The sequence below is a fragment of the Nanorana parkeri genome, unplaced genomic scaffold (assembly GCF_000935625.1).
Source record: "Nanorana parkeri isolate BGI_ZX_2015 unplaced genomic scaffold, ASM93562v1 scaffold1970, whole genome shotgun sequence".
NCBI classification, from domain to species: Eukaryota; Metazoa; Chordata; class Amphibia; order Anura; family Dicroglossidae; genus Nanorana; species Nanorana parkeri.
Genome location: NW_017308238.1, coordinates 150381 through 172074, shown reverse-complemented (window position 1 = coordinate 172074; position 21694 = coordinate 150381). Strand labels below are relative to the sequence as shown.

The 21694-nt window shown below is 41.2% G+C and overlaps 1 protein-coding gene across 4 annotated transcripts; it reads right to left on the bottom strand.

Annotated features, from left to right (window-relative positions):
- Nucleotides 1-9372: 9372 nt before the first annotated feature.
- Nucleotides 9373-20184, bottom strand: LOC108800249 (ferritin heavy chain B-like). Of its 4 annotated transcripts, none has more exons than XM_018572217.1 (5): nucleotides 20100-20184; nucleotides 15115-15233; nucleotides 11924-12070; nucleotides 11376-11501; nucleotides 9373-9594 (listed from the first exon to the last, which is right to left on the bottom strand). In XM_018572217.1, the coding sequence occupies exons 2-5, from the start codon at nucleotides 15214-15216 to the stop codon at nucleotides 9439-9441; spliced, it is 531 nt and encodes a 176-aa protein (XP_018427719.1). In that variant the 5' UTR covers nucleotides 15217-15233; nucleotides 20100-20184; the 3' UTR covers nucleotides 9373-9438. The 4 variants fall into 4 exon arrangements, with proteins under 4 accessions (XP_018427719.1, XP_018427721.1, XP_018427720.1 ...); XM_018572219.1 differs by lacking the exon at nucleotides 20100-20184 and adding an exon at nucleotides 15627-15654; XM_018572218.1 differs by lacking the exon at nucleotides 20100-20184 and adding an exon at nucleotides 15443-15530.
- Nucleotides 20185-21694: the final 1510 nt, after the last annotated feature.

The following is a 21694-nucleotide window of genomic DNA, read 5'->3' as shown; positions in this document are numbered from 1 at the left end:
ATGTACACAGCAGGAGATACGTTCATCCACGATGTTATCACTTATTAATACAATCTATCTGCCAACAATCTTTCTTGTAACATCAGGCAGACACTCATAATAAGCAATCTCTCAGTAACTCAAACCGCAAGCAGCAGCAGCAGCAGCAGCAGCAGCAGCAGCAGCAGGGAAACATGCTAGATATTTTTCCCAGATTGTAAATATACATACAGTATAAACTTTACTATGTGTCCTTGCAGTGCTACAGAGACCGGATAGAGCCAGAGATATTTTAGACTACGCTAATTATACTGAAGTCTACAACATGGCCATGTGTGGTGCTGTGTAACTGATACTAACTATCAATACCTTACTCTTCACCCACAATTTTTTTTCATGACCAATGGCAATATAAATAATAATAATAATAATAATAATCAATAACTATTTGTCATTCTTTATTTACGTGGTATCTTATTTCATTTAAGAAACATTCTAACTTTGTTATAGAATAAACACTTCCATTTAGTAAACGCCCCGAGGGATCATGCATAGGTTTTTCTTCCCCTAAATTCTTATAATACCATTATGTACAACTATGGGGTTTACATGAGGTGTCTACACAACTTTGTGTTGTTTTAAAAAATATAATTTATTGAACAAACAATTACAATCCAACATTTGATTATACATATACAGGTGAAACTCGAATAATTAGAATATCATGCAAAAGTAATGGCAGTAATTGCTGCAAAAGGGGCCCAAACCAAGTACTGAGTACATATGCATGCTTGTACTTTTCAGAGGTCCGATATTGTTCTATGTACAATTCTTGTTTTATTGATTGCATGTAATATTCTAATTTTCTGAGGTTGTGGATTTGGGGTTCTTGGGGTTTTCATGAGCTGTAAGCCATAATCATCACAATTATGACAAATCACGGCTTGAACTATCTTGCTCTGCATGTAATGAGTCTATCTCATATATTAGTTTCACCTTTTAAGTTGCATTAGTGAAATAAATGAACTTTGCACGATATTCTAATTATTTTAGTTTCACCTGTAATCCTAAAATTCATATATTGTTTAAATATCTCCCTTATTTTGTTGACTTTAGAAAGCTACAGCCCTCATTTTTGTATCACGTTCAGTTTTTTACATCTTAGTAACATATGTTTACACCAGAGACATGCGGTCAGGGGAGGCAGGTGAGGCAGAGCCTCACCTAGAAATATGGAGGAAAAAGCTGTCAGCTTCATATCTGAAGCTGACAGCTTTTTCTCCATTTAGATCAGCATCTAACAGGTTACACAGCAGGGAAATCTTCCCCGCTGTGTAACCTGTCATGGAGCCTCAGCGGTGAGGAGCAAGTGAGGGACAGGGAGGCTCCTCCCTTCCTCCTTTACACTAGGTTGGGGTGGAGCTTCGTCTGATGGGGCGGAGCTTCAGCTCATGAAGGGGGAGCTTCAGCAGATGGGGGTGGAGCTGGGGAATGCATCCCCCCGAGCAAGAGATACATGGTATCTTATTTAATTTAAGAAACATTCTAACTTTTTTTATTTTATTTTTATTATTTAATTTTAATTTTATTTTTTTACTCTTGGGGGGGGCTTCGGGGAAATATTAGGGGTCTAAACAGCCCCCTGATATTTCCCTTTAAAATAGAAAAAGAAATTGAGGACACAGAGTCCTCAATCTCTTTTTCTGCAGCCTCTGTTCTAAATGAATGGAAAGTACAGAGTGCTACTCCCCATTGAGAATCTAATGAATGAACAGGAAGTGATGTAAATCAAATCCTGTTCATTCATAACTGGGAACACATAGTACTATGTGTCCCCAGCTATTTGCTAACACTGGAGTGATCAGCTGATCACCGTAACTGTGGTGGATCTCCAAGACCCATGATGCATTGCAAGGCTTTTGCATATGCATGACTCCCACAGCCAGATGCATGATGGGATTTGTAGTTTTAGAAAAAGAAGTTTTCCCCAGGGAGAGGGGATCCCACCATTCTTTACACAATCTACATGACAATTAAATGGTGAAAAGGTATAAATATATTTATTCAATAAAAATCTATAATGTTAGACTCTACATACACAGAAAATCAGAAAAATATATTAATCAGACAGACAGATAATTGTATATACACAACAGACAGATAAATATATGTACAAAAATTGATGACTGCATACCGCCTATGAACCGGTAAGTAAATGAGTGGGTTAATAAGAAAATTCCTTGTCAATTAGGAGACATGCCGCTTAGAAAGCCAGGTGTGTTCATATATTTTTTTATTTGGAAAGACTTTTCAAGGAGGGATTACCAAGCTTTGAGAGACCTAGAGGACTTATGGGCCGAAGGGCATATTTCAGATGACGAAGAGGACACTGACAAATCTGGACCATCTACTGTTCCTCATTTTAAACCTAGGTCAACCACATTTCCACCCTTGTCACAAAATATAAATATCTGGAACTTTGTATGCAGAGTTACTGAAGATATTTCAAAAAATGTTTCTCAAAAAATCACTAACGACAATTTAACACCTGATCAAAGAAGGGCTTTAGAGATCTTGCAGCAAAACAAAGATATTGTTATAAAGCCAGCTGACAAGGGTGGAAATGTGGTGATTATGACCAGTGTAGACTATGTAGAGATGGTGATGAAAATCTTGAATAATCGACACTGGTATCAGTCCATCAAAGGAAATACTTTACAGAATCACCAGCAACAACTGTTCTATATAATTGATGAAGCACTAGAAAAGAACATTATAGACAAAAATACGGGTAATTTTCTAAAAATACAACATCCAAGAATTCCAACAATTTATGCCCTTCCTAAAGTCCATAAAAATAGAAATCACCCACCTGGTCGCCCAATAATTTCCAGCTGTGGAGCCTTAACAGAAAACGCTAGCATCTATGTGGACCACTATTTACGTCCACATGTTGAATCTCTTACATCTTATGTAAGAGACACCCCCCATCTAATATCCCAGATCCAAGATCTGGAGGTTCCAGCTGAAACACTACTGGTCGGCTTAGACGTTGAAGCCCTCTATTCCTCCATACCCCACAGTAAAGGGATCAAAGTTATAGAAAAAGTTCTAGCCTCTTTAGGAACGTTTGAACTCGATCACAACATATTTATAGTCCGACTCTTAGAGTTTATCTTGACCCATAATACATTCTCGTTCAACAGCCACCTCTACCTCCAGGTACAGGGTACAGCTATGGGAACACGTTGTGCTCCCTCTTATGCCAACCTGTACCTGGGGGTATGGGAAGACAACATCTGGTCCAGAGACGACTTGTCCATGTACCTGTGCCATGTTCTCTCCTGGCACAGGTACATAGACGATATCTTGATTCTCTGGACCGGAGGAAAAACCCTCTTGGAAGATTTTGTGGAAATTCTTAACTTCAACGATCTCAATCTAAAATTCACCATGACTATGGATGAATTTGAGTTACTCTTTCTGGATATCTCCGTCTGTAAAAGCAAAACAAATACTTTGTACACTAAACTATATAGAAAGAAGACTGCTGGGAACTCCATATTAGAAGCCAGCAGTGCTCATCCACAATCCTTAAAAAATAGTATCCCATATGGACAATATTTAAGAATAAGACGAAATTGCACCCTGGATAAAGACTTTGAATTTGAGGCTAAAAATCTAAGATATAGGTTACAACAGAGGGGCTACTCGGACAGAATTCTACAAAGGGCCTACAATAAAACCAAGGTCAATTATAGACCCACTTGGGTTCATAAAAACAAAAAGAAAATAGAAAAAGAAAAAAATACCACATTTAATGATACACTCAGACTAATATTTACGTATAACAACCAACATCAAGTAATTAAAGATATATTAATGAAGCACTGGCATTGCCTAACGAAGGACTCGAGAATTTCCAAATTCATTCAAACTAAACCAACTATAGTTTACAAAAAATTTCCCTCCTTGAAAGATAAACTAGTCTCTAGTGAGTTTGTTCAAAATAAAAACCGGTACTGCTGCAAATACCCAGGTACCTACCAATGTCAGAAATGTAAGTTCTGTGTGTTTATCGAAACGGGAACTGAAATTATCACCCCAAATGGGCAGAGAGTGAAATGTAAACATTTTGCCAATTGCGAAACCAAAGGGGTTATATACCTTCTAAGATGCATCTGTGATATGTTCTATATAGGTAAAACTAAGAGAATGTTGAAGAACAGGATCTCAGACCACATTTCTGACATTGGGGCACATGATTTGAGATCCCCAATTGCCAGACATATGGTGCACACACATGGGGGTAACACCCAGGGTTTGAAGTTCTTTGTAGTGGACAGAATTCATATGCCCAATAGAGGTGGTGATTGGGATAAAACCCTACTCCAAAGAGAATGTAGATGGATTCACTCCACTAGATCTCATGAAAAACCCGGACTAAATGACTCAATTAACTTTAGTTGCTTTTTATAGTCGAATCTCTCTCCGTCCTCCGCTCCTCTCTCTCTTCCTTCGGTATTGAAGTTCGTTTTTTCACCGTGTATTATGCTCATAAATCTTTGGGATGAAATTTGTTATATTCGCAGGGATATTTGTAACTTTGAGAAATATTGTTATTTAATATGCACTATAAACATAAAATATACTTTCTTTCCAGTGGAAAGTGGTGTCAGGGAGGACCAACATGAAATCTGTGTATATATCCTTAAACACAATATAAGTTTATTATAATGGCCAAACCAAGACAAGCCTTATGATTTAAAAAATCTAGTCAAAAAATAGCCACTTGAATCGATCTAGACTGTATATAACACTCTATATAGTTGGAAGTCCTCCCCGCCACCCTTTCCAAACAAACTGGATTTGAAAGTATAACCAGTATGAAGATATCTGTCTATGTGCATATGACACTTACACATATATCTAAAATAAAACTAATATTGAAACACTGGAGAACTATATTCTACTCTTCTAATGTAAATGGTCTTTAAAGGTGATATGTCGTTTTTGTATACATGGATGCTTATATGCTGTTTAGTAAACCATACCGTCTTCTAGTATATCTAAAATGCTAAACACGTATACATACTCTTTGAAAAAGTGGTGCATCTGAACGAGATCACAGGTGTTACTAATGAACATCAATCACCATGTTATCTATAAGAAACCACAGAACCTAAACTGAGCAACACCTGTCTGAGGAAGCCCCGTTTGTGGGAGGGGCGAAACGCGTCACGGGTGTTCAGCTCAGGCTCTTTCTTCCTTTTGTGACTGCTCCGCCTGAGACATGTCTGCACTTTTAAAGCCTTTGATTACCTTACAATAAGGCCTTTCGGAACCGGCTTAGAGTTTGCTAAACTCTCCCATGTGGAATTCATGGACAACAAATAACAGCTGAACCTCACCAACCAGACCCTCCGGTACACCTATACGCGGATGGAGACTGGCTTAAGCGAGGTGTAATCACCGTCAATTTCCCTTTTTTCTTCTTTGAATACTGCACAAATATCCTTGGAGGACTCCTCGGTTCATTTACAGAAAAAATCTTTCCCCTTCGTATAAGACCAAGTGTGGATTAAAATCAAAGAGAAACTTCATCCGGTTAACTGAACACAGCTATCGAGTTAAGGCAACGATTTGCAACATCTATCGTATCCAGCCGAGGTAATATCTACACCTCCTGATATCTGTCCAGTCATCAAAACTCCAGTTTCAACTTACCATTTTTTCTTTGAAACCTACTTTGGAAACATCGAAACGAGGATATCCCGGGACTGTGAGTTATATATATATAAAAATACCCTTTCTCATATTAACTGTATTATCCCACTTCCATGATCCCCATGGGTGCTGTGTCCACATGATACGCTTCCTCCGTAGCTACAATTCCGATATTTTTGTGCCCTTTAGTTCAAACTAGGGCAATTATCGGGAAATCCCGCATATATTGGAATTTACTTCATGGACAGCGTTTTGTCTTTTTTATAAAAAAATATATGAACACACCTGGCTTTCTAAGCGGCATGTCTCCTAATTGACAAAGAATTTTCTTATTAACCCACCCATTTACTTACCGGTTCATAGGCGGTATGCAGTCATCAATTTTTGTACATATATTTATCTGTCTGTTGTGTATATACAATTATCTGTCTGTCTGATTAATATATTTTTCTGATTTTCTGTGTACGTAGAGTCTAACATTATAGATTTTTATTGAATAAATATATTTATACCTTTTCACCATTTAATTGTCACGTAGATTGTGTAACGAATGGTGGGATCCCCTCTCCCTGGGGAAAACTTCTTTTTCTAAAAACTTCTAATAGTTAGGGGACCCCCATTTACATTAATTATATTGGAGATATTGTGCATATACCTTCCCTTCCCCGTTTTATCGTTAAACGATTTGTAGTTTTACCACAGCTAGAGGAATGACATTTGCCCACCCCTTGTAATAATGCATTGAGTGGATTTTATATGGCCAAAACCCAATGGGTCCCATGTTCTCTTATTGCCCAGGGGCTACATATGTTGTCAGTCCGACCCTGCACGCCCCTGCTCTCTGCCCAACAGTTTGGTTGATGGCAGGAGCCTATGGCTCCTCTGCCCTCAGTATTCTTCCCCCACAACCAGGAAGTTCTGGGAACGGCAGTGGTGACAGTGGCAAAACAGGTAAATGTGGGAGTGACGTGGGAGAGAAAAAGGTAGTGGGTGGTTTTTACCCTAATGCATAGAATGTATTAAAGTAAAAAAACGCCCAGACCGTAATACCACTTTAAGGAACACTGGGGCTGCAGCTTCCCTTATTACAACCTAAAGCCTGAGTAGGTGGCTGTAGTGAAGGCAGACATTCCCACCTATTGGTCAGTGAGTGAAATATACATCAGTATCAGCACAACAGAAGCAAGAAAGGTTTGCTAAAATGATTGCAATAAATATTGTTCACCTGGAGTTTGACTTTGCAGACTTCATCACTGAAACTGAAGGCATCTGACATTCCTATGGAAATGTCATCCACCATTTCGACAAATAATACACAGCCTCTTTTGGTGAGGAGACAGAGCAAGCCTCACAATGAAGAAATGCATGGTGCAGTGGCAAGGTATAGCTGACCTGTCAAAGGATTTGTATTTCTGTCCATCCAGTCCTGGGAGTTACACCGCCCTGCTAGGGAGCACAGGCAGGTTGGTAACCTGGTTATTCTCTAATTCAATTAAACAATGCAGCGAGGAGACATACCTGGCCCAAGTGTGTGATTGGGCCACCAATATTGCAACAGTAGAATGGGGAGTTCATAGTACTGGCTTCTCCCACTGAACACTGGTAAACAGATTACAAAAACCTGGTTCCAAAAGTCATTCAAATACTTATACTAGCTGCATTTAAATCTGGCCAGATATAAAACACCAGGATGTTGTGGAACTGGAGAAAGTGCATCGAAGGGCGACTAAACTCATAAGAGGCATGAAGGAGCTCAGCTATGAGGAAAGATTAGCTGACCTGAATTTGTTCTCTCTGGAGAAGAGGCGATTAAGGGGGGACATGATCACAATGTATAAATACATAAATGGTCAATATAAAGAGCTTGGTGCCAAATTATTCACTTTAAGGTCAGTGCAAAGGACAAGCGGGCACTCTTTGCGTCTGGAGGAAGAGAGGTTTAACCTTTGCTTACGGAAAGGATTCTTCACAGTTAGAGATGTGAAAATGTTGGGGGGGGGTTGCCTTCCTCTGGATCAACAGGGGGTAATTGTGGGCATAGTGTTCTGTTTAACCATGTAACTATGCGTGACAACAGCACTAACCTGCTTCACCTGGGAAAAATTACACATATACCTTGCCTGGCACATGTCCTGTGTCAACCTGGTGGTGCTGGTGCAGCACTTCATCAGGGGGTACCCTGGCTTCACTGTCAGTGAAAGAAAACAGGTACAGTGATCCAGAGCTGGTCTGGTCCAGTCGCCCAGCACGGACTCTCTTCACAGGAGCAGGTATAGATCTTAAGTCGCAGCTCACATTAAGATGCACAGTCCAGCACATTGCTTCATTGCCATGATTTTAACCATTGTAGTTTATATTAACCACTTCAAGTGGTTCATGGGTTGAAACACCAGCACTAACATGACTGTGTGATGTTGTGGTCAGGTAACTGAAGTCAAGTACCAAATCAGCAGACAAAAGAGAAGACCATCAAACAAGCATTGGTTTCTACATAGTTCATCAACCAGTCAAGGCTCATGCAGAAAACAGATATGACAGCAGTGATTTAACCACTTGCTGACCAGGTGTTTACACCCCCTACCTGGCCAGGCCATTTTTCAGTGTTCAGCGCTGGAGTAGTTTGACTGACATTTATTCCGTCATGCAACGCTGTACTGAAATGAATTTTATACCATTTTTTGGGGACAGATATGCCCTAAAGCCGGCGGATCGCTTGTATGGTAACAGGCATCGCTGCCTGTTTTAAAAAAAGGGCCATTTCCCGCTCGCGTGCGCGAGGGGGCGTGTCTGAGCGGACGTCTAAATACGCCCGCTCAGATCTAGAGAGCTCCGGGCCGGCACGGAGGCAGTTACTAAAGTTTATTATTTTAACATTGAACCATTCTTTTAGTCTGGCTATCTGATTAGTACACTTGTGACTTTTTATTATTACTTTCACCAGGTTTGCTGCCTATTCCAGTGCCCAGGCACTGTAAGGGCTTGTTCACACCAAACGCGGAGCAGATCCAGAGCAGAGCAGGTGCAGACCGAATCAAAACTGCATCCAATTTATTCCTATGGTATTTTGAGCTCCAGTTCACATCGCAGCGTACAGATCCAGAGCAGGTGAAAAAACTGCGGCAAACCTTATTTTACCTGCTCTGGAACGCATCAAAAACGCATCAAAACGCAAAAACACATGCAAGTGCCTGAAAGCCCATGTTAAACTTAAAAAAAAGAATTATTTTTTTACCAAAAAACGGCCCGGAACGCATCAAAAACGCGGCACAACCCACTGCACTGCGTGTGCAGAAACCTGACCGGATCTGCTCTGCATTTGGTGTGAACAAGGCCTAAAGGTGCCTCACAATGTTTCTGCAGCTTGACCTTAGCGGCAAAATTAGTTGGCTGCCGAGACAATCCCGCTTTGTGCCTCAAAGTCCCGGTATATTCCCGCGCTCTGGCACTCAAACATATTTGAGGTTATTGTCTCTCAGATAATGTACTCTACTGTATGTAATGCATTGGAGTGTTTCATGCCTGCCTGATTTTCAGCTTTAATATATACTTTTTCTGAATAAATAACACTACAACAAGCATAATGCATGATGTAACTTGGTTTACTTCAACGCAATCACAACACACATGTTACATGTCACAGGAAATACAATAAGGCTGCTGATATTATTCCTGTGGTGTTTTTTTATGTATTCTGATGTGTTGGACTGTGGCTGTGTCCACTCAGTGACAAGCTTAGCTGCTTTCCTCAAGACTGTGCTTATCAAACAGATATTCGCCCATGCCATTCTGGGGGACACCCAGGCGCTTCAGGTTGGTAATGTGGTGTCCAATCGTCTTAATGTGGTCCACATGCTCCCTCAAATGCTCAGATTCCAAGAAGTCGCATAGCTAGGGGTGAAAGATAATAAAAAATTAGCCTCCTGATGAAGTGGCTCAGCCACGGAACTCATGGAGCTGCGTATCTTGGGGTGCTCGCCCACTATGACCCAGTAACACTCTTCTCCCTCCCCAGGGTCTACATTCACTTCTTACTCCAAGCATTTGTGCCTTACGTTTTCTGTTCAGAGAATCATTTCTACCTCCCAGTGCTTTACCCTCAGCTCCTGTTAATCTTTATACCGCTCATGTACATGACAGGTTTTATAGAGGTATGTGAGATGTTTAACTGGAGGGATTGTTTGGTATTTGTGTTATATTGTATACTTGCATTGTGCTAGTAATATATCAATATTATTACCTGATGTAAAACTCTGGTCATTTTACAGACTCTCCTAGCAGTGTTTCTGATTATTCACATCAAATATATGAATGTAGCACCCTTATTGCAATATGGTGGGAACGAAATCGTTTTAAGTGTGTTTATGGACTAGGGTTTTTCTTACATTGCTGTATCATTTTGTATAAAATGTGTGAATAATAAAAGATGTATTTGTAGAAGTGCGGCAATTGTTTGCGGTTGTCATTTACTTTAGCATGTGGGTTAATAAAAATGATGCTGTGTCAAAGTTACTCTGAGAAATATGTTAAAGTGAAATTATAGTCTTACATTGTTTTTAGATATAAATTTGAATATGATTAACGTAAAGTAAACATAAGCTTTGTTGAAGTGGGGTTTACATTACATATGTACTTTCCTTCCCTCTGCTCTACTGCTGCTCAATTTGGCCACCTTGGAGCGAAGAGAATGGGACCTGTGTAAGCTCTAAATTGGAGCTTATACAAGCTCAGGACTCTCTGTACCTCTATGGGGCAGCACTAGGTGCCTAAGCATCTAATAGCCATGTACCAGCGCTGTCATAGTGGTGGAAGGGGAGTGAAGACCCCAACCCAGAAGGAGTGTTACTAAACATAAGTGAGGAAAAGTAGCTATGTGCTGCTGGCAGGGCTAGTATTAAAGTGAGCCTTTTGTTTTGCCCTACATGGGCAAAGCACAGATTCACTTGAATTCTATTAGTGAGTGTTAATGCCTTGAAAACCTTGTTTCTCTTTATAGTTTGTACATATTTGTACATGGGGCAGCCACATATGCCTTTTACATATAAGTCCTAGAACAAGCATTCTGTTTTGTGACAGATTTTCCTTTAAAGAAAACCTGTGCTATGAGAAATATGAGATTTCAAAATCTCATACTATTACTTGTTCAAGTAATAAGTATGTACTGTAGGTCAGGAATTTTGCGTGCTTGTTATTGGTCATTGAATGAGACAGTATTGAGATTAAAGGATAAGCATCATAAAAATGTAAAATGTTATTTATATGCTGTGCAGGTAACACATTCTTTTCTGGGAAATCCCTCTATAACCACTAGCCGAGCCTTGTGTTCACTATGGCCACATGGAGGTTCTAGCTTGGTCTTCCAGGGAACTGTAAGAGTGGAAGTACTATTGGTATGAGAATGTGCTTTCTGAAAGCTGCACATCACCAAGACTGTGCTGACTGGATTCTCTATCAAACTGTATTTGGTGTCTGGCTTTCCTATTTAAAAGAAGATTCCCATTTACAGTGATACAATTGGAAAACCCTTCACTGCAAGGCTAAAGTACTGACTGCCGCAGAATCCCAATGGAGCAAAATAGAATGTCATTAGATCTAATTTTGGGGGGGTTTCCACATTGCCACATGATATGTAAGTGCTTGAACATGTATTACAGTATGTTACCATTACTCACATGGGGATCTTTTCTGTCTGTTGCTACATTGTGCAATTCCAGCAGAGCCTGATTAACATTCTTCTCCAGGTTCAGAGCTACCTGCATAGCCTCCAGAGTGTTTCCCCAAGTGTCCTGGTCAGGTTTCTGAGGAATAAAACAACACAAGGACCATTAGACTGTTATATCAAAACTCACTTCCAGCCAAGTTTTTTTCATTTTGGATAAAGTGGGGAAGGTCTTTCTCTGTGTTCCCCTCACAGATCTCCCCTCACTCCCTTCTGCATCAATAGTTAGGGAAAGTTAGAACCTTTGACAGGTTTTTATAGCTCAGTGACACTCATCCCCCGTAAGTTCTGGTGTCATAGGGACAGAAAGTGAACATTTCTGCAACAGACAGCAATAAAACCAGACACAAGTTTTAACTAAGTTTAAAATGTAAACAATAAGGTGTTTTTTTGAATAATGATATTCATTTTAAGTGTTGATATGTAACTAGGTGAATCACATGTACTTAGAAGGAGACATACTAATCAGTGTGATGTCCTCAGCATTCTCTTTCATCTCACCTTGACGTCCTGCAGAAGGACACGCCCCCCACGCTTGTTCTGGTACTTGAGGAACCTCTCGGCGTGCTCTCGCTCCTCCTGGCTTAATTCCTTGAAGAACTCAGACACGTGATGTAGTGCCACATCGTCACAGTCAAAATAGTATGACTTAAAATGAAAGAGACAAGATTGTCAGAATTCGCCATATTACACCTCAGTCTCCTCACATATCATTTTAACTAAAAAATAATTATTAGCCAAAAATAGCAGTGTGGTTTTTATACAATTATATAATTCAGTAAGTTCCAGATGCTCAATTAGCTTTCTATATACCAGAACAATTATATTTTGTACAGGCATCAAAATGCAGACAACTATACCTGGTAAGCTTTCTGTTTCACTAGTAGCATGATCTATTTTCTGGCCAGACTGCTCTTAAAGGAGAATTATGAGGCGAGTGATGTTCACTCAGCCTCATAATCTGAGCTGACCTGTAAAAATGAAACTGTCACAGGTCGGCTCAGTAGAACGGGAAGTGAGCGAACACATACTGTCGCTCGCTCACTTCTCGATCTATCCGTGCAGAGAGCCGTGAATGTCACTCACGGCTCCCTGCAGGGATTCCCCCCTCCCCTGTCCGATCCAGCAGCGCTGACTGGCGGAACGGACGGGGGAGGGGGCGTGTACAGCTGGCCTGCCTCTAGATAGGCAGAGCCAGCTGTCACTCACACAGCTGGATGGATCCAGACAGAATTGTCTGGATCCGTTTCGACTGCGGTGTCTCAGTATACCGTGAGCTCTAGCTCGCGGTATACTGAGCTTAGGGTGACGGGAGGACGCAAGTTTGTGTCCTCCCGTTACCCTTAGGAGAACTATGGGGAAAAGCCTTAACCCCATAGTTCTCCTTTAAAGATATCAGGAGGAGAGGATTAAAGACTAAAGGAGGGTATACATGGTTAAAATTTCATACGAACAAAGTTGATTTTGTCGATATCTCAAAGGAGCATGTTGGAAAATGTTTCTCGAATGAACGAAATTCTGAATGTGCATTTCTTAATTCGATCATTGATGTTTGAAAATATTGAAGGAGGTTGTAATTCGTCTGTGCAAAAAAATAATGATCAGGAAGAAGACTGAACATTATTTGATTTCCAAACATTGGTATTACCCTCGGTGGTGATAGCGTCGAACAAAAAATATCTTTTAAATAGTGTTGGTTTCGTTTGCTAGGATGAATGAAGTTCTGCAGAACGTTAATATGAAATTCTAACCGTGTATACCCTACTTAACTATATGTTTGTAAATTGTGATAGGCGGATAGGAACCCATTAGACACTGCAGCATGATGGCTAACTCCTGGATGGAGCCAGATCAGCCGTCCGGTTGGAGGATGAGGTGTGAAAAAAATTGCAATTGTTAAACGTTGTTTACAAATTGTTAAACAGAGCAAAGAAATGTTCTCTATATCCCCTCCCAGAGCAAAAAGGGTTTACGAACACCTTTGTTTGAGAAGCATATGGTAAAACACTACAGGATACTATATAACAGTGACGTGCGGTACCTCATACTCTGGGTGAGGCATTCCCCCGCCCCCGCCGACCGAAGCCCTGCCCCTGCCGACCAAAGGCCCTCCCCCACCGACGAAGCCCCCTTCCTAAGCCAGTGTGAAGGAGGAAGGGAGGAGCCTCCCTGTCCCCCACTAACCAGCTGTCAAAAGCCGGATGCAGCGCTGCTTGTAATTAACAGGCAGCGCTTCATTCATGACAGGTTACACAGCGGGGAGGATTTCCCTGCTCTGTAACCTGTTAGATGCCGATCTGAATGGAGAAAAAGCTGTCAGCTTCATACTTGAAGCTGACAGCTTTATCCTCCATAATTCTAGGTGAGGCTCTGCCTCCCCTGACCGCACGTCCCTGCTATATAAGAAATGTTTCCAATAAAAACTAGGATTGATTTCTTCTGTTTTGAGGAGCCCTCTTAGCCCAGTCTACCTGCTGTGCCTTGGAAGCTGTCTGCAAGTGCTATTAACTGTTCAGCAACAAATGTATGCTGCAGACCCCAAATTTAAAAAGGGCACTAGCAAGACAAAATCAAATGCAACATCTCCCCATCCAAATAAAAGACCCTAATAAATCACAGATAAACAAAAAAATGCTGCAGAGGGCTGGCGCAGAGGCTAACAAGCAGGTATACTTGCTGCTGATACTAAATGAAGGACAATTAGATCTATGGAACTGTGAACAAGGGAATAAAAACGGGTATGTAGCTTCAATCTATAGTATAGCACTGCATAGCAAGGTAGCTCCCTACACCAGGGGTGGGCAAACTCCGGCCCTCCAGCTGTTGTGGAACTACAAATCCCATGAGGCATTGCAAGATTCTCACAGCCACAGGCATGACTGCCAGTGACAAATGCATGGGATTTGTAGTTTCACCACCTCTGGGAGGCCAGAGTTTGCCCACTCCTGCCCAACACAGATGTCAGCTTTCCCTAACTGGCTTCAACACTCACTGATAATATGGCTTCTGGGAGCCCACATTTTTATAATAGGGGGTTGGCTTGTTTATTCTTTCAGATTATTGGCTCTCATGGACCCATAAGAGCAGGGAGAAGAATATGCAATAAAGGGTCAGGTGCAAATTTTTAGCCACATATTTTGAGTTTCGCCAAACCGCTAAACAATGGGTCCACCTCGAACCCAAGGTGGCTTCGAACCCGAGCCTCATGCTCATGATATTAGTTTATAGGATTCGTTTCTCGCAGGATATACATACAGGTAAGGTTATTTCCCTTTGCTATGTATATGCACATTACATTTCTTTTTAATATGTTTAAGGACAGGCAGGAATCTTTTCATGCATGCATGCACTGTCAACCAGCCTCAGTCCTAAAAACAAGCAGATGAATGCAGCCTACTACTAATAGCTTCTATTGAAACCATGAAATGTAGATAGCAGATCTGTTTGGTTGTTTTTGAGATTGAAAGCTGGTACAAAGGGGTTGAAATTGCATGAAAACTGTCATGTATATGTCCAGAATTTTACAGAAGGTATAAATACTCGGTTTTCATGATTTTTCTTTTTAGGAAATATAGCAATATTTTGTTCCCACCTTTCTGTGTTTCAAAAGCTTTTGGAAAACCAGTGTCCAGAAATAAAATCCATATATCTCTGCAGGTTTTTACTAAATTACCAAAGCCAATAGGACTTACCAGTGACAGGTAGGTATAAGATGCATACATCTTCAGGTTGACCACGCGGTTAATAGCGGCTTCGCTGTCATGGCTGTAGTTCTGGCGCAGTTGAGAGTTCATCTTGCTGCAGAGTTATTCTTGAAGAATAGAAAAGAATAAAAGTGAGCTCTTGATATCAGAGAAGGTTCCGTTCAATCACTGTTGAAGCAAGAACACTTTCTGACTGTGCCTTTCCAAGTGCTGTGAGGACTTTTATACAGTGTGGAACTACACTGGCTGCTGTCACTGCGCCCACACACACACACACACACACACCAGTTAATGCATCTAATTTCTGCTGACTCACCTGAGCCGCTCAGCCGGAACCTGCTAGTGTTACAGGACACAATATTCCATTGGGCAGGGTTTCAGGATTCATTTTTGCAAGTTATCCTATTCTCCAGAGTGTGAAATGTCACAATGTGTTATGGAACATTGTCTGAAGAGTGGAAAAGCCTGCTCATGTTATTTTTTTTTCATTCTACACCCACCTTTAATAACAAGTCATGTCATTATTTCCTAAACATATTTTAGAACCCTGGAAAACAATCTTTGGAATTATTAGAATTTTCTTCTAGGCTTTCACATTTTAGCCTGCAGGTGGCACTGTTGCTATTGCTGTGTAGAAAGCAATATTTAACAGAGGGGACAGTTGGCAATATGGCTATTTCATTTTTATGGCACATTCAAAGTGAATAATGAAATGTTTATACATGCTATCTGTATATTTACTAGAAACATTTTCTCATCTGCTTCAGTCAAATTTGCAAAATCAATGTTTGTTTCCAAACATTTGTGTGGAAATGGCCAATTTTATATAAAGTGGGGCCCCGTAAATAATTTAATGTGGTGCTTCCTGTGGTGCCTCAACCCGTGCCATCCCCAGAACCACAATTCAGCCAGAGGGCCGCTATGTTTTGAGAACCTGAGCAACATCATGTCACCAGATTCAGAGGGGAGCCTTGCCGAAAGGCCAGAGATAGGTATGTAACACCATACAGGGAGAAATAGTGGAAGCATATGACAGAAGGTAGTGTTGCCACATCCCCAGGAACTTTTAAAGGGAACCTATCCCCAGACCATTAATTTCAACAAATCTTCCCATAAGATTAATTCTGCATCTACCATATTTTATGCATGTTTTTTTGCCTGCATGAGCCTCTCTTGTGTAGACTTCTGAGAGAACCAAGACTGCTGCTCAGTGCCACCATCTTGGAAGTGATGTAAGCAGACTCAGAGCTGTCACTCAAGTAACACTCTATTGTATTCCCCATAACTCCTCCCCTGACAGCTGGGAGGTGAGGGGAGGGGCTCGGGAGCTTGGCCAGCACAGAGTGTTATTAGACACTCCTAGAAGAGGAGAGGGCTATGACATGCAAGGAGGGAGAGGGCTGTGCTGGGGAATGGACTCTACTGGAGTAGCCATATTTTCCAGCAAGTTCAAAAGCACATTGAAAATGAATACAATAATTTGTTGAAGAGAAAAGTGCTGCAAGTGAGCAGTTTAAATGCTCCATTTTTCCTGCAATTTTGGTGACAGGGTCTCAGGCAGATTTATCCTCTCTGACACACAACAAGGCAGTGGAAAAACATGAGCAGTGATAAATGTTAGGCGACAGATTTACTATAATGTTGCAGACTCACAAGTAGAGGTGTACCAGTATAATACCTGTCACAAAGCACAACACATACTGCTGCAAGTCTAACCATCATTATTAAAGCAAATGCTTACAACCCTGCTATAGACAAAGGCAGCCGGTTTGTGTTAGACAAGCACCCGACTCTTTAATAAACACCCAACACTGATGGCACATTATACATGTAGAAGAGTGAAGCAGCACAAAGATGATTCATTAAGATGGCCAGATGTGCATTAATTGGTTTTAGGGTTAGTAACTATCTTCAGAATCAAGTACATTTTGTCTGGGGGTTTTGATGCTGTAGGAACCGCTGTTACTGTGTGCAAAAGTAATTGGGCTCCTCTGTTCTCATCTGTGTCTGGTGTATATGACGTTCGGGGGAACAGCAAATACACCAGAAGCCCCTTCTTCTCCTATTTTTGTCCTCCCACCCTCCTCTACACTTCTAGTGTCTTCATTAAAAGATTTCCCCCACGTCTTGCGGCATGGCAGCCATAACATTTTTGATTTCCCTTCATTATCTGTTCTTGTGATAACAGTCAGACTCTCCCCAATGGGGACACAGAGCGCAATACAAACCTGACAGAGGTCCTAGTTTTGGCTTTAGATATACTTTGTTAAAAAATAATTGTTTACATTTTTATTATGTTTTATTTGGCAGTCACGTGACCATACAGCCTCCCTTTACTCCCTCTTCCCCATGGGGAAGGGGGGGCATGTCTGCATTAAGCGGGATAAGAGCAGCTGAAGTTTTACAGAAAAGCTCCTCCTGTCAATCAACACAGCAAGGCCGGCCAGGGGATAGTGGGCTAAACTATCCACCGGAGATACAGAAACTGTGACTCCAAGCAGGAATTACAGATACACAAACTGACCACACAAGCATAGATCTGCTTCTGTTCTGTGCTTGGCGTGGCCAGATTGAAGCAAGATGGGAGGGGGACTGGCAGGATCACCAGGTATTTCACTTTAAAAAAAATAAATAAAAAGAGGACAGGTTACATTTACAAACATCTCCATAAAAACACAGACACACATATGAATGATTACATTTTGGGGTAACATACACCTAAACTAGTTGTATGACTTTGTTATCTGATAAAATATGTCATATAAACACTTTTCCTATATATTGCACACATTACAACAATAGTGCTTTGGCACTTTTAATATCAGTAGCACTAAGCCCCTATAGTGGGTGAACACTCGCACACAATAGTGCAAATTGGAGTGTGTTCCCGAAATGCACAAAAACATGTCATGCTTGCAGTGCCATACATTGTTAATGGCACCCCAAACTCGCCAAGCAAAGATGCATGACAAACATACAAAAAACGTGCAAAGCTCGAAGCTCAAAATCGTGCATGAGCTTCTTTGCCACATTTAGTCGCACATAGGACAGTCTATTGAAATGAATGGACAGCCCTGTGCATGACAAACACACATAAGCGTGGCACATAATGTCACATGTCTCAAGTGTGAATGGGGGAGAATATGACTTCATAATAAATGATGTTTTGTTTCTTCTCCTTTGCCTTACTACAATGTATTCACCCATTATAATATAGATTAATTTTTTATAGCTGTATTCAGCACTAGTACGCTATTTAATTTGAGTTTTATGTAATCATTTTATATGTAATGTGAGAAATTATTTGAACATTGCAAAGATTGTTGTAGCAACAAGACTGCGGCTGATTATAGTCCTCTTCCGCTAACTGAGACACATCAATATACTGTATCTTTATCTATATAATACACAAAATGTAATTATCAGAACCAAAGAAAAGAAGGCAGCGGTGCTCCTCCAGATGTTCCTGTTCCCTTCAGCAATCAAAAAACATAGCAGGCTAAGTGGTTCCTACTCATACTGAGCCTAGTTTGTGTAGGAGTGTATGGCTGTCTTAGAGACATCAACAGGGTTATTCACAAAAGGGTGAAGAGTTTGGAGAAGGCAGGAAAAGTGAACAATCTAGGACAACATAGCTGATTAGAAATAGTTCTCCTATGTTGTCCTAGATCAGTGGTGCGAACCTATGGCACGCGGGGCCCTTTCTCCTGGCACGCGAGCCCAGGTTCAGGGACCATCAATGGAAATAGATCCGACCGACCCGGATCGCCTCAGTACGCGATCCGGGCCAGTCACAATCAGGCAGCGGCCTCTAAACAGGCAGATTAGACAGCCGCTTCCCCCTCGCTGGGACCCCGGTCTAATCTGCCTGTTTAGAGATCACCGCTGCCTGATTGTGACCGGCCCGACTACAGACGCGATCTGGGACGTTCTGATCCCCCGTGAGAGCCGCACAGCCTTTCCCCCTCTCCTCCCGAGAGCGAAACAACCTTCCTATGCAGAGATGAGACCCCAGGGATGCAGCCCACCTCCCTGCAAAACAGGTAAGCAGGAGAGGGGGCAATGTTTTATTTATTCATTTTTATTAGTAGTTCTGTGTGTTTTAATAAGTGTGATGTGTGTGTTTCATTACGTGTGTATGTGTTTTATTAAGTGTATAAATGCTTGAATATGCGTGTTTCCCTATTTTGCCTAAGGCCCCATTCACACTGTGCGTAAAATCGCGAGAAGTCGCCGGCCAATGTTATTCAATGGAGTTGTTCTAATGTACAGCTCCATGTCGCTCGTCGCTTCAGCAGGACCCTTTTTCCCGCGGATGTCATGTGATGTTTCTATTTTTGAATGCAGCCCGACGGTGAAGGTCGTGTGATCGTCACTGGAACGTCGCCCCGAACAGTCGCGCTATTCCGGCCCCGCTTGTAAGGTATGTCGCTTGGTGTGAATGGGGCCTAAGGCAGTGATGTTGAACGTTTCTTAAACCCGAGCGCCCGAACTGCAATACAGCACTAAACTTATTTTCAGCGCTGGCACTTTGCGGTAAATAAATTGATTTTGCGTCGGAGTTTGGGCACTCGGGTTGAAAAAGGTTCGCCATCACTGTCATAGATTGTTCACTTCTCTTGCCTTCTCCACTCTTTAGTGAATAACCTGTAAATGATGTGAACGGTGCGTTTTGGAAAGGAATGGATAACACATCTGCACTACAGTATATGGAAGAATTATAATAAACAGATGGATTAATTATCTAATCTAATATTAATATATATAATATTACTGCTCACTATTGTTGTACGGCCATGAGAAACAGAAGGCTATCATTCCAAGAAGGAAAAACTCCACAAGGTTTCTATTGCAAGTAAAAAAGTATTTTCCGGTAAAATGTGTACTGGAACTATGGATGTACAGGAATACAATTAAAACATAGTATATAAAAACTAGTCAAACATCTAAACTAAAGTGTCTAATTTGCTTACCCTGTTTTTCATTCCGTTTAATTTCAGTTTTCTTCTGTGTAAACTGACAACATTTCACCTTTATCTTACTGAAGTTCACTTATGCTGAAGAATTGCTTATCTCTTATCTCCATTTGGCAGCACTTTCTAATGTTCTGTGCAGTCAGCATGTACATGCTGTAAAGTCTAGGGTGGTAAACACTTTAATATTCTGTAATATTTGTAAATTTGTTTTATTCAGGACAAGGTTCAGGCTGAGCTGTGTACTATGAAGACATACCACCATATCAAGATACTTCAGTGGTGGACAAAGGCTATAGAGGATTCCTGTGCAAAGACAATAAACTGTTCCCTTTTAAAACTCATCATAGTTTTATGTGTGCAGATCACAGGCCATGTCTGGTTTGGAAGACAATCTAATCTTATATGTTTTTGGAGCACCATCATACATGGCTGACAGTGGCTGACATGGCAATAAGACATGTTGGAAAAACTATTGTTTTCCCCATGATACACCAGAAGCTAAGGTCTCCGCAGGGTGTCTCTTCTGTCCCTTCACAAAGGTCTAACTGGTGTCTGGCGTGAATGCCCAAGGGTGGGAGATTATGCTGCCATATCTTACCTCCTTCTAATATGTTGTAAAGTTATAGAATTCACCACCACTGATAATTTACTGATTCCTGTGAGAACTTACAGAATAGTAACTAGTAATTTGCTGTGTTTCTTCTAGTGACTCTTAAGCTCCCTATAGACATAAGTAACAGTTGCACAGCCAGATAGGGAAACATCTCATGTCTTTTGCCCCAGTGCAGGCTGACTGCTCTCAAGAATGACAGTCAATACAAGTTAGAATTTTTATTTTGGTAAAAAATACTTTTTACGCCAAAAATTGCTTCCCCTTTCTCTTAGCAATTTTTGTACACATCCTGTGGTGCATGTGCAGATAGTCCTGGAGCAAAAGAAAATAAAAAATAGGCGGAAAGACTACATGACAGGGTGGACAGGGAACTCGGAAGTACGGGGTCAAAGTTAGTCTTACAGCCATTTAACTCCAATCTCGAGTGTGGTGTCTTAATTGGGAGGTGGGGATTATTGGAGGGTGGTGGCATAGCAGCGTGGGAGTTTGGGTGTTAAATTGTTATGGGACTATGTTCTACCTTGTCAAGTGCTGTGTATACATACAACCCATTTTCGGTACTGTAAGATTAGGAGAATGGAGCCAAGTCCTCCGATAACGTAACTCCAGCACACTTGTGTAGAAGTTACATTATCAGTGGTCACCCAATGGTGATGGCAGAAGATGACAATCCAGATGAATAGCTGGAAAAGATGGTTGCATTGGAGCAGTGACAGTGAGCATGAATCTGTGAGTACTGAACAGAATAGGAGGCAAGTGCACAGCATATTTCCACATTATGGCAAGAGCCTCCCCCTTTCCATAGCTTCAATACAGCTTTAAGCAGCAGTCGCTCCCTTTCCTTCTCCATTCACACAAATGTCAAGCTGGACATTTGTATTTGTGACAGTGCCACCCACATTTTGGTGCCTGAATGCCATCTGAATGTGTACCTTAGGGAGATGTGGGGCTTTAAATAACCATAACTCACACTAGGTTG